The sequence below is a fragment of the Silurus meridionalis genome, chromosome 19, assembly GCF_014805685.1.
Source record: "Silurus meridionalis isolate SWU-2019-XX chromosome 19, ASM1480568v1, whole genome shotgun sequence".
Classification (NCBI taxonomy): domain Eukaryota; kingdom Metazoa; phylum Chordata; class Actinopteri; order Siluriformes; family Siluridae; genus Silurus; species Silurus meridionalis.
The window spans coordinates 3210834-3224263 of record NC_060902.1 but is presented as its reverse complement, the minus strand read 5'-3'; the positions used below and the strand labels follow the sequence as shown (position 1 = coordinate 3224263).

The following is a 13430-nucleotide window of genomic DNA, read 5'->3' as shown; positions in this document are numbered from 1 at the left end:
GTGATAAAGTGCTGCATCAGATGACCTGGCCTCTACAATTACCTACAATTTGTTAAGTTGGACTGAAGTGAAAGAAAAGCAGATGACAAGCACTTAACACCTCTGGGAACTTTTCAAGATCATGAGGCTGACTGAGACAATGCCAAGAGTATGCAAAGCAAAATAACTGTTTTGAAGAATCAAAAGTATAAAACATTTATGGATTATTTAACACGTTTGTGTTGACTACACAATTTTATACATTCGTTCATGGATTGTATGCCTTCAGTATTATTGTACAATGTCGGAAAGGAAAAGTAAATACTGAAGGTGAAGGTGAAGGTGTGTCCAAATTGTTGTTGGAAATATACAGCTCTAATTTTAGAAACATTTAAAATGCAAATTTGAAATGTGTGTATTTATATACTGGTATATTGCATCGCACACCGATAAAATAAAATAAAAACATTTACAAAAAGGTAGACATCGGTCAGACATGGACTCCATTCCTATTGGTTAATCTATCTGTATGATCATTTCTCTCATTGGTCGATTCTTAGTGCGTCATCAGTGTGTCCCGCCCTTATGAGAACTCCAGCGCTTGGGCCGGTTCCTGTGTGTATGTGTTTTCTCTCCGGTATGGCGGATGACGGCGGTTTACTGTAGAATCCGCCGTCCCATATCTCTGTTTACTTGGCTCGGGCTTTCATTTGAAGCGATTTGGAAGGGAGGAGGACTTCCGTGAAAGCCTGTAGACTAACGCGGATTTGGTACTGGGGTGAAAACTGGTAAGTCAACCAGCAAGAGGGACGCTGCTACTGCTGCGACGGAGACTTGACTCCGAACCGACTCTGAGTTGACTCCGAGTCGATTAGTACAGGTTGCTAAGCGCGGCTTGCTAACGGCAGGGGCTGCGCGCATATTCGGATTCCACCCGTGTGTCTGGAAGGAGAAAGAAAGTTGGCTCGTAGTTTGACGGCGTGAAGAAGCGGACTGGGTAGCGTTACAGTTCGGAGAGTCGTCGAAGAGTCTGGTTATAGCTTATTATATTTAAAACAAATTCATTATTTATTTGACTACCTCGCCGTAGTGCGCTCGCGCACTTAGCTAGCTAACTCCCTACCATGCCGACCGAGCGCTCCGTTCTCTACGTGTGGCCTGGTTAAAACGTCAAAAACCCACTGGCTTCACGTACCAGAGACCGCTTTGTGCTTTACACGTCGAAAGAGCAAAGGCTAAGGTCCATGTTGTGCGGTAAGCTGGTCCCCTCATTTGGCATTAAGGTGTATTTACGAGCCGTTTCCCCTTTGAAAACATTGCGAACCGATTCCTGAACCGACTCAACAGGTTACCCGTAGGGCTGTCAGCTTGTCTTTCGGGTGGATACATGCATTCCCCAGGTGAAACCCAGCTCCCAGTTGTGTTTTAGATGACTTGAAGACAGATGCCAAGTTTGGAGGTGCAGTCCCTGGATTGTATTTGACACCATGGTGGATTTGGAAGTCCTGATCGCAGGAACAAGACGAAGGAGGATTGTAGAGGACATGATGTAGCCCTATTTATTTGAAAAGTGGCAGTGTTTATTTTGTTTTTTTTTTCTTCCCCCCTACACAGATAATTTTTTATATAGTTATAGGATGCACATTGATCTGGGATCCATGAGTGAAACGTGTTCGTTGGCTCTTGTGTTCATAAAATAATAATAATAATTTAAAAAATTGTCGGGTAAACCAGAAGGTGTGTCACTCTGGAGCAAGAAGCCCTGCCTTTCTCCTCTGGTTGGAGTAATACACTCAAGCCGTCATCAATGCCTTCGGCGCTGGCCGTGTTCACCTGCCGCCCGAACTCGCACCCGTTTCAGGAGCGTCACGTCTACCTGGACGAGCCGGTGAAGATCGGGCGTTCGGTCGCACGCTGCCGTCCGGCTCAGAACAACGCCACCTTCGACTGCAAGGTGCTCTCCAGGAACCATGCCCTCGTCTGGTTCGACCACAAGACCGGCAAGGTGAGCAGGCATGACGAGACATTATGTATTGTCATTCTTTTTTCTTTTTCTTTAACACAGTGACACCAAACAGGTCTCCCCTGCATGTTCTGGTCATATGCAAATCACAAAACCTGTACCTTTTCCAGCTTCTGTCCTTCCCTTGTTTTTGGGGGCTTCTGTGTTTTTCCTGAGAAAAGTCTAAAATCTCATATGACAGTATTTGGACACCATGTTCCAGATTCATTTCTTGCTTTTGCTTTTATAGTAACCTTTACTCTTTTGGAGGTCAGGTACTGATGTCAGTTGAGGAGGTCTCAGCTCTGCATACTGTTCATCTCGGATAAGGCAGAGGGTGCAGGAGTTCTTTCACTAGAACCATCTCAAAACAGTGTTGTAACAGAGTTTGCTTTAGGCACAGGGACATTGTCGTGCTGGAAAAGGCTTTATAGTTTCCATAAATCGTAACAATGCACAGCATACAGGGAAGAACACCTATGGGTGTGGTGGTGAGGTGTGCACATACCTTTGGTCTTATTGTAAGTGCAGAAAATCCTGAGCTCTTTAGACCGGTGTGTCTGTATGAGGGGTCTGATTCATACTTTATTGATAGAAAGTATGAAAGTTATTGTAGCTATTTAGGAATCTTAGAAGAGAAGAAAAGTGCTAATGTGTTGATGAGTAATGCAATAGGGTATCTACCTATATGTCGATTATCTTCTATTCAAATGCATTTATCATGTCCTGGATGCTTTACAGAAACAGTGAAATCTTAAACTGGTTTTGTGATGTCATTATAATTATGATATTGTGCCATTATGATATGGCGATTGTTCTGAGGACATTTGGTGACATTTTCTATGAGATGGTTATACACATTTTTGGAAGGAGTCTCCAGTGTGAGTTCACTAGTACAGTTTGTATTTTAATTATTAGCTGTATTGCTCTATATGCAGGATTATATTTTGAAAGGTTTTTTAGATGTATCATATTTTTGTCTGTTGATCGTTGTGGCTTCCTCCCATTTACTGGCATAACTCCATTAGATTGGATTTGATCTTTTTTTCTTTTTCTTTGCCCTGAACGCTTTTGGGGAGGAGACGTGTGAATATGAGACATGGTGTGTACAATGGCAAAAGTTAAAGCATGCAGCATTCTTTTAAACCTCCCCATCACTGACCCTGTAGTGTTTCCTATAACTGTGTAACAGAAGCGTGGAGACGGCTTCAGCTCGGTTACTCTGAGGACCACAGTATCGGGTATCGGCTGACGCCCCAAGCTAGGGCGTGATCGATTACGTCATATACACTGCTGTGGATATCATCAGTACCTTTGATGTTGATTTATGCTAAATTGAAAGACATTCATTTTCAAATACGTTTATATATTTGTGTTTATTGTAAGGGCTTTCAATCGTTTAAAATATTTAATCGCGCATTAATGAAACTGGTGCATTAACGCAAATTTATTTGAATGACTCAAATTTTATTAACGTAGCACGCATTTCTATTTGCATTTTTATTAAAAATATTAATAAATAAATATAAAATACGTGACTAAAACCTTCACATCTTTTCTCAATTATTACAGTACAATTATTAGAACTGTCAATTATTGTTAAATCATTTGTGTATATGATCCTGATTTGTTTGACCGATTTTCTTTTTTTTTCTCCTTTCATCTAATAAATTCTTAGTTAATTATTCAGACGTGATACCGAAAATTGCTTAAACATTTATTGAACAACACAAGCTTCTCGAATCACCGCCCTTGTTACCAGGTTCTTCTACCCGTGACTACCTGTAGCCTAAACTACATCTGGTTCATGACTCGCTAACAATATTGTACATTTCCAAAATGTTACTCTCATTCTCTTTCCCAAGGGTAGTATCATATTTAACCAATGAAATGTATAAGTCCAGATTAAGAACGAATGATAAGAACTTAAAGCTCGGGACACACAAAGCTGATGGTCGGTCGACTGGGAATGTGGGGGTGGTTTTTTGAACTTCGGTCGGCTTTATTTTTTTTTCCCTGCATGTCAAATCGAGGCGGAGGTCGTCAGCGAGAAAGAGAACTCTGACTGGTTACTTAGTTTATCGAATGAGAACATGAGAGAAAAATCAGAACAAGCTTTTGTCATTTTTGCTCTTGTCTTTGCAACTTAGCAGATGTGATTGAAAAACGCTACATGAATCTTTTAGTAATGATCTCATCAGGTGGAAACACTTCTTGCTTTATATATTTACAGTTCTAGCTTTTCCATTTTCCCTGTTTGGATGCCAAATACACACCACTGCCACCTGCTGTATGGGAGAGTTATGTTCTCTCACGTAAGTGCAGAATGTACACGCATGGTTTGGTGTCAGATGTGTCTGCATAATAATCGGCCTAATTTGTAGCACAATTGGCCAACGCCAATTCATAAAAAAATGCCAAGAATTGGCATGATTAATCTGTTGACCTCTAGTGTGTGTGTGTCTCTGTGTGTCTCTGTGTGTCTCTGTGTGTCTCTGTGTGTCTCTGTGTGTCTCTGTGTGTCTCTGTGTGTCTCTGTGTGTCTCTGTGTGTGTCTGTGTGTGTCTGTGTGTGTCTGTGTGTGTATTTATATATATCTCACACAGACCAAATCCCCCTTTTTTTTCTTTATGGCAGATCTCAGCATTTGATTATTGTTAGCTTGGATACACATCTGTGATTTTTCCATATGGATATCGCCTCGTGTTGCGAACAGTGTTTGGCTGCTGATACTTATGGCTGCTGTCATATTAAGGCTCACAGAGACATAATATTGTGGTACCCCTCCTCTTAATATATAAATGTATATATGATGTTGACATTTACTTCCAGGAAGTATTCTACTATTTTTAATCATGTTTGATATTTTGTGATTTTTAGATTACTACACTCTCTGTAATTAAACGAATAGAGAAATGTATCTTTTTGGTGTGCTCTATATATATATATATATATATATATATATATATATATATATATATATATATATATATATATATATATATATATATATATATGAGCATTTACTACATTTCTTTACACAATCTCGCTCCACTCCAGTTTGCATCGTATTAATGACACAAAATCGTTGTATAGATGAATGGCTTAAAGCAATACCCCGGTAGTGCTTTTAATGCCTTATTCTCCTTTTGTATAAAGCAAAGCAGGTGCATGTTTCAGCAAGTTGAACAATGAACATATTTTCCATCCTGTAATCCTCTTTGTTGTTATCATACATTACTGAAGAAAGGTCTTGTTTTGGCTGGCAGTTTGTGTCTGTGGCTCAGCTGGCCGTCTCGGGATTCAACAGGTTCATCTTTGGGAGTTGTGCAAGTATACAAACAGGTTAGGATAGTATATATAAAAAAAAAAAAGGTGGCGGTCTGATGCTGCGTTTGTTGCTTGAGGTTTCTTTAAGCATAACCTTAACTGTGTTCTTTAGTGTAATATAAGGCAAAGGTCCCAAACTTCCAGTACAAATGGTATATAAAATAAAGACTGCAAAGGTTTATGTATTTTATGTTGACTTTATTGACACTCGTGATGTTCAAGGTGGTTGTTTTTTATTTATTTATTTATTTATTTTTATTTTATATAAATGACCAATACCACCTATGCCAATCTGTTGCACTTGTTTTAGTCGCAGTTTTTTTATTCTATACAGTGGTCCTGTCAGTCCCCCAGAACAGTTAGCACTCAATTAAACTATACCATTCTCACATGATGAGAATTATACAGTTTTTGCACATCGTGCTGATGTTTTAACTTCATCCATGACACCATGGTGTTTTCTTTTCATGTTCTGATGCACTGTGGTGGAAGCACATCACTGTGGAAGCACAAACTCTGCTTTGCATTACTTCCAGGTGCAGTTTTCCTTGTTGAGTTTAATATAAAATGCTCCTATGCCTTGGATGACTTGGGAAGCACAGTTTTTCCTGCTGCTGGTTGACCCTGTACTCTTCGTAACCTGAGCAGCCCAAATAATCGATAACGACATTCGTTAACGAGAAATGTTATCGATTATCAATTTTATTAGATAGTTGTTGCAGCCTTACTTCCCTCTGCAGAACACTTGCATGTGGCCTGTCTTTTTTTAGTATCTTTATGGTATCACAACATATTACTGTTTAAGTGCACTTAAAGGAATGATGTCACCTACAGAGTGTAGATGGAGTTTTACACTTAGCACTGCCTTTGTCTCATGTATGTTAGAATTCTAACATACACTTCAAAGCTCACACTTCATTCATTTGTGTGAGCTGTTGTTTTGTGTGTTATTAAACTTGACCCCTGAGACTGATGTTGACTCGAGGAGCATGGTTTTATTGCGAAACCCCGAAGATGAACCCGTGCCATTTTGCAAATGACCCCAGTTTTTGAATCTGCTGCAAATGTCAGAAATAGTTGTTAAGTTAATCTGTACTTTAAACTGTACTTCTGTCTAGATCTGTCATACATATCCATCCATCCCTTCTGTTTAATTTATGTATGTACACGTACTATACACATACTTTTTTCTTTCGGTGTGTATGAATTTGTATGTGGGTGTATGTATGTATGATATATTGTGTGTGTGTGTGTGTGTGTGTGTGTGTGTGTGTGTGTGTGTGTGTGTGTGTACATTTTTTTTTATTATCCTTAACCTTTTATACTCTAGTCAGACTATATTTTAATATTGTCTGATGAATGCAATTTAAGTTAAAGTTTTGTTTGTAGTTTATTTGAAGATTATTTGTTGGGGTTTGAGTGCATCGTCAGTGTGCTATAACACTGAAAATGTTCAAGTTAATCCCCCTGTGAAAGTGGTACAACTTTAATTATCCTTAATTATGTATACGTTTTCTAGGAAGCCAAGTGTCATAAATCATGTTGACTTAATAGTTGAAAAACTGACGCTAATCATTGTGTTAATAAGTAAAACATCCCTTGATCCACTAGCACTAATCATTATTACTAAAATGGGCCCTTATGCACTAATGCGTGACCACCTCCAGAATCCACAATGTGGCTATGCGTGACTGTATTTACTGTAAACTGATGTATACGTGCACATTCCGATTTCTATCGCTGCTTGACCTCGGTTTAAGTCTCTAAAGCTGATTCAAAAGCCCGGCAGGGAGTTGCGCTGGCAGTTCAACATTTAAAGCGAGTTACTCCATTGTTTTGTTCAGGTGATTTGTCACCTTACTTTACTACAAGCTTGATCCATCACATATATTGCAGCACAATAAAATTCTTTTTTTTTTGCATATCTCAGCTTGTTGGCAAGTTGCGGTCAGAGCAGAGTATAGGATCAGCCAGCATTCAGCACCCCTGGACCAAGGGCCTTCCTTAAGGCCCAAAAGTAACAGCAGTGGTAGTGCTTTAACTTTTAAGCCAATACTGTCTCTATTCTGTGTGTATTTTATTGATTGGACAGCTACTGTTTTACATGCTTTACTACTGGTTAATAAAGAAAATCAGTATTTAGTTTTAAGAAGGTTGTGTTGTGATTTGCAAGGAGTTTAAAAACCTGGGGTCAACTGCGTAAAGAAATGGAGGGCGTGCCAGTGAAGTGAAGAAAACAGTGCAGGCAGGGTGAAGAAGAGTGGCAGGAGTGATCTGGGAGAGAAGGGTATCTGTAACAGTGAAAGGGAAAGTTTATGAGTTGGTGGTGAGACCTGCTTTAATGTTTGGATTAGAGGCAGCATTATTGACAAAAAGACAGGAGACGGAGCTGGAGGTAGCAGAGTTGGAAATGCTGGGTTTTCATCTGGAGTGTTGAAGATGGACAGGATTAGAGATAGGGTTATTAGGTAGGATGTGTGCAGAGGAGGGAAATGGGGTATATATAGTGGTAGAAGAATTCTGAGCCACCAGGCAAGAGGAAAAGAGGAAATGCCAAGAAGCAGGTTTATGGATGCGGTGAGGGGAGACATGCAGGTTGGTTTGTTAGAGGCAGATGTAGAGGACAGGATGGTATGGAGATAATCTGCTGTGGCGACCCCTAACGGGTGCAGCTGAAGCATTTAAAAAAGGTTGTGCAAGAAGTGTATTCAGTTTTTAATGATTCAAAGCAAACAAATTAGACCTACTGTTGGCAAATCAAGGTGTGTTCGTGTGAGTGAGGATCCGATTTACTGATAAAATGGAATTATTTGCTAATCACTCACAGAGTCAGTTCTCAGGTGTTGGGTAATAGTAAGGTGTGGCACTGAATTGGAAGGTGAATCTCTGTGAGAAGGTTGTTCCTCTCGCACACTTCTTCACATTTGCTCTTTAGACAATGAGGCAGGTTTTTTCTTCCAGGTAAGTTTTCTCACATTGCAACTATTTGGTGTGTTTAAGTCTGGATATTTTTATGTTCACACCGGTTGTTCTCTGTGTGGTCTTTTTTTTGGGATGTCCTTTGGTTTTTAAGACCAACATCTCACAGACACGTTAATGTCGAGGCGTTTTTGGCTTGTTTGTGCATGATGTCTTGTTCAGACCGTTGATTTTAGTCTGTGCTTGTTGCAGCAGGTTCACCCTGTTTAGAATCCCACAATGACTGATGACAAAAACATTTTTGACTGGAGCCATGGTGAGTTTCATAGTTTTGGCCCCTCCTACAGATCATTTTTTTGTGTTTTTAAATCAGTGGTTTTGAAAATCTCTCCAGAAGTAAAAAAAAAAAACTGCACAGCAGCCAGGTATAAGAAGATCAAAATATGTGCAACACCTCGAAAAACGCATGAAAACAAACAGAACCGGTTGGGGGTCTGTGAAATGATGTGGAGCCGCTGCTTGCAGTGACGTTTAGAAGATCCAAGTGTCATCTGAAATCTACAATCACTGTGCAGATTGAAGCGCCAGAGCAATTCATTTTCTGTCCAGTCCCTCCATATTATTGTGCTCTCAACAGTAATCTTTGTTTCGAGTAAGTCAAATTTCTCCAGGACAAACATAAGTTTCTCAATTCCTCAAAATAAAAAACATAAAAAAGCCTGGATTCCAATTGCGCTTCTAAAGGTTTTGTTTGACACTGCTGTACGTTGATAAAGGTTGTGTTGAAATGTATTGATTTGAGGAGTCACTGCTTTGCCTAGTCATTTATTTAAGGAGACTTTGGTTTTGAGGGGTTGGAGGAGTCACTGGTTGGTGGAGTGTCTGGTTTGAGGAGTCACTGGTTGGTGGAGTCTTTGTTTGCAGGAGTCACTGTTTTGGATTACAGATTTTATTGTTTTGTTTATTAGAACTAAATTTTAATGAGGAGAAATAGTTCCATTTCCATTGAATAATTACCAAAATTGAAATTTCTTTGTGTAAAAGTTGATTTATTAGTTGACTGTTATTAATGATATACCTGAAACAGACTTTCAACAAAAATCGCTGATCCCTGATATGTTCTCAATTGTAGACGTCATCGCGGCACTCAGTTTGGTTGTTTTAAAAAAATGTAATCACTGCTAACATTGATTCAGTAGTTGATCAAACACTGATGATCTCTCCTCTCTCCAGGCATCCTGACCTTTATAGAAGATCTTATCGCTGTAATACTACCAAATTCACTTACCATTTTCATTTTGCTTTTTACATAGTGAGTGTTATTCCCAGTCTGACAGGGCGAGTAGGTTACGGGAGCTGATGTTCCCAGGAGGAGAATGATGTCATCATGGGTATCTTGGTGCAAACTTTATTTCCAGGCAGTGTAACACTATTATTCGCCTCACATCTATGAACATGCTGGCTTTTTGGAAATGATTTTGCGGTCAGTCATAAAAATTTATTTCTGGGATGGATGAATAGCTGCACTGTGACATCGTTTCTATACGTCCTGCAGTGTATCTGGACAGCCAGAAGATGTTTGCCTGCAGTTTAATGGTTGCTTTATGCTGCTTTCTCTGCACTGGCTTGAACGCATATAGCTTTTTAATGCAGGTCTAATCCAGTTTAGCAGCTGTGCTCGGTTCCTCAATAGAAATAGCTGAGCGGTTCTAGGATTCACTGTAGAGAAACAACCTTTTTCCATTCCCCGGTTGAATTTAAATGTACGCTAATAAACGCATATTTTGCCGTTTCCAATAAGCCTGCATGTAAATTCCCTTTTGAAACGGACGTTTTCCAAGAGCATGATGTTTTATGTTCGCCAGATGGCAACGCACTCGACTTGACAGACTGGAAACGTTAGCAAAAATACACTTAATTAGTGATTAGCCTCGTGATCAATTGCAAATAAACTGCACAAGGCAGCTGGCAGCTATGATGAATTCTTCAGGAAGTGATTGAATACAACGACAAGTATCAACTGTATCGTAATGTTTCTCCTCTGCTGTCTGCTCAGCCTGCGGAATTGAGCAATGGCTCAAGCAGTGGAGAATTAATATAAAATATATATATATAAAAATAATAATAAATAAAAACAAATGAGATTCCTCTCGGGGAAAAAACTCAAATACCTAGTAAAATTGAGAGAGAAACCGGTTACCATGACAATCCTGCCGTTTCTAGGTTTTAGATATCGCCAGCTCTAGATGCAATAAATTTTTGTAAAATGCTAAGTGCAGGTGAACTGTATAACAGGATTGTGTGCGCCGTGTAACATGACTATATGACCTTATCGCAATATTTTCAACTGAAAGATACTGGAGATATCGGAGATGCCCTAAAAATATAGATATTCACATTTATTCCACTTCTGTAGAGACTGAAGAAAATAGTGTAGAAAATCTGGTACAAAACAACACCTCATCCTCTGTCATGAGCACTATATATCAGGGCTGTCGTTTAGTTAACCACCTGCCCCATATGCTTTTGGTACTCGGCATGCCCTCAAGCATGGTCCCCTGTGGTATCTGGTAACAAGATGTTGACGTGTCAGTTGTGATGTGGAGCTGCTCCAGATCAAACTAGTCTGGAAGCCAGGGCAACACCTTTAAACTGCTTGTGTTCCCTCAACCATTCCTGAACAATGTGTGCAGCGCAGCAGGGAGTATTATTCTCCTGAAAGAGGCCACTGCCATGAAAATACAGTTGCCATGGTGTACCCAGTTAGGAATGATGCTTGGGAATGATTCCTAGTTGGCGTCCACATGAATGATGCCCAGAACTCCAGGGATCTTATGCATTTTGGAAAAGTATCAAATTTGATTTGAGTGATTTCCAAGTCTGGATTAGTATGGAAAAAAAAAATGTATGTGTATGTATGTGTATATATATATATATATATATATATATATATATATATATATATATATATATATATATATATATATATATATATATATAAAAAATTTAGCTTCCATACTATTGTTCCATACTATTGTCCATAACTTTGTTTTTTTTCTTCAAAAATATAAAATTAAGAATATGTACAAATTTTTTGATAAAACCAAGGCTACGTCTAGACTATTATTGATGCATTCTTTTCGTCTAAAAACACTCCAACTCCACAGTTTTGTATTTATTTATTATATATATATTTTTTTTAAACGCTTCCCAAAAATTGCTCATTCACACCGAAATGTCTGAAAACGTTCACCTCCCTGTAATGCGCACAAGCAAACGTCTTTCCGTCTCACCAATGACTGAAAAATGCAATTGTTTTCGAAAGCCTTCGTCACACTGTGGACTGTGAAAGCGGCGTTTTCAAATGTATACACTTTGGAGAGCGTTTTCAAAAAGCTACGTTTTCGTCGACAGAATTTCGTCTGGACATGGTAAAAGGCGTTTGATCATAAAGTTGGAGCAAACTTTCAACGCTGCCAAAAAATCGTGCTAGACCGGATTTGGACAGCTGTGATTGGTTTGTGAGGCAGCAGTTGCCATGACAGTACAGCGCCCCCCACTGTGTGATTAACATATTGGAAACATCAGGGACTCTTGACTCTGATATACATCAAAGATTGAAACCTGTAACACGTTATAGTTGGAATTTAGTATCATTATTTCAGATGTTAAATATGGTCTTAAAAATCATTAGGGAAGTCTGCAGATTTGAGTCTAGAAAATTATGGAATTTTGGAATGAAAATGTGTAGAAAACCTATACCTCTGGTTTACTGGATGAATGGTTGCCAGAGCGTCACGCTGTATCCACTGGCGTTTCGCAATGCATCCTAGTCTAATGGTGCACATTGGTGAACATGGGATAGCAGGCTCATATTTTTTATTTATTTATTTTTTTCCCTATGAAGATTTGTCCCAAGCTGTTTCCCATTTCTCTTGCATCATCTAATAATCACAGACATTGGCATACATCATTAATTATTTATTATTATTATTCAGTCTCAGAAATAGACAGTGGAATGTCAGCAATGTAAAACCAGGTTAAGGCATCTACAAATCTGTCTAACTCTCAATTAATGATCCAAAAGACGTGTGGATATCTTGAAGTGATAGTTGTTTACTTACCAGACCAGAGATTACATAATACTGAAACAGCATTGTTTCACCAAAACCAATCTAGTGATGAAGTTGCAGTAGGTTCTGCTACTTCATCAGGCGTTAAAACAGAGAAGGGTTGTGGAGTATTTACAAATTTCCCTCAAAACGGGGGTTTTGGTACGGCCCATATACTTTTCCAATGTTTTCGAATCCTAAAATAATAACCTCAGGCAGCTGGAGATATGGAGATATGGAAATATGACAACAGCGGAAAATACATAGAGGTGTATGCTTTGAAGCGATAAATTATGCTGGAAATCAGATCGCTGGAAAACACACTTCTTTGCAAGACCCGTGTGTGTTGCGCTCAGTGATGACGCCCAGCCCCACAATAATTTCTAACCCTGGAGACGGTCTCTGATTGCCTGCAGTGTGACACCATCACATGTCATAAAATTCACAGTTTCAGTTTTAATCCGTTAGTCTTATGCCAACATAGTGGTCCTGTATGGCCTCATTAGTGCTGGCTAAACTGTCATCTCCGAGTCTAACAAGCTGTTGGTTTTCCACCAAAAATCTCTCTTCTGGAGCAGCTATTTTCCGCTGCCAGTTTTGTGCGAGAACGGAAAAAAAACCGCGACGTCTGCACTGAAAGTAGGATTTGGAATCCGAATGCGCGTCCCCCCTCACACAAGTCTGTATTATCAGCAGTTCTGAGAAGTGACAGCTAGTCAGCAGCTGACTGAAGCCACCAGACTCCATTGCCCACCCAGGAGAACACACACACACACACACACACACACACACACACACACACACACACACACACACACACACACCCTCAAGAGCTCTATGAAAAGAAGTTGTGCACAAAGCTCACTTGACCTGGCGCTATTTAAACTGAAATGAGTCGCTTGTCTGGAAAAACTGAGCAGTTTCTGGACTGTAAACTCGTCTTATTTGCCTTTCTAAAGTGCTTTGATTGGAAGCGTTTTTAACAGTCTTGTAGTGCAGGACAAATTTAAATGCACCAGCACATGAAGTAAAGCCGTTCATCTCTACATCTGAGATTTGAAAACGCACTTTATGGACAAAAGTTTGTG

At 39.4% G+C, this 13430-nt stretch overlaps 1 protein-coding gene across 6 annotated transcripts in view; it reads left to right on the top strand.

Annotated features, from left to right (window-relative positions):
• The first annotated feature begins 573 nt into the window (after positions 1 to 573).
• Positions 574 to 13430, top strand: part of slmapa (sarcolemma associated protein a) — a 59794-nt gene continuing 46937 nt past the window's right edge. For 5 of the 6 annotated variants that reach the window (XM_046874579.1, XM_046874577.1, XM_046874574.1 and 2 more), the window contains exon 1: positions 574 to 1984. In XM_046874579.1, coding sequence (XP_046730535.1) covers positions 1787 to 1984 — 198 coding nt within the window. In that variant the 5' untranslated portion in view covers positions 574 to 1786. The remainder of the gene's footprint in view (positions 1985 to 13430) is intronic. The other variant, XM_046874578.1, reaches the window with a different exon arrangement.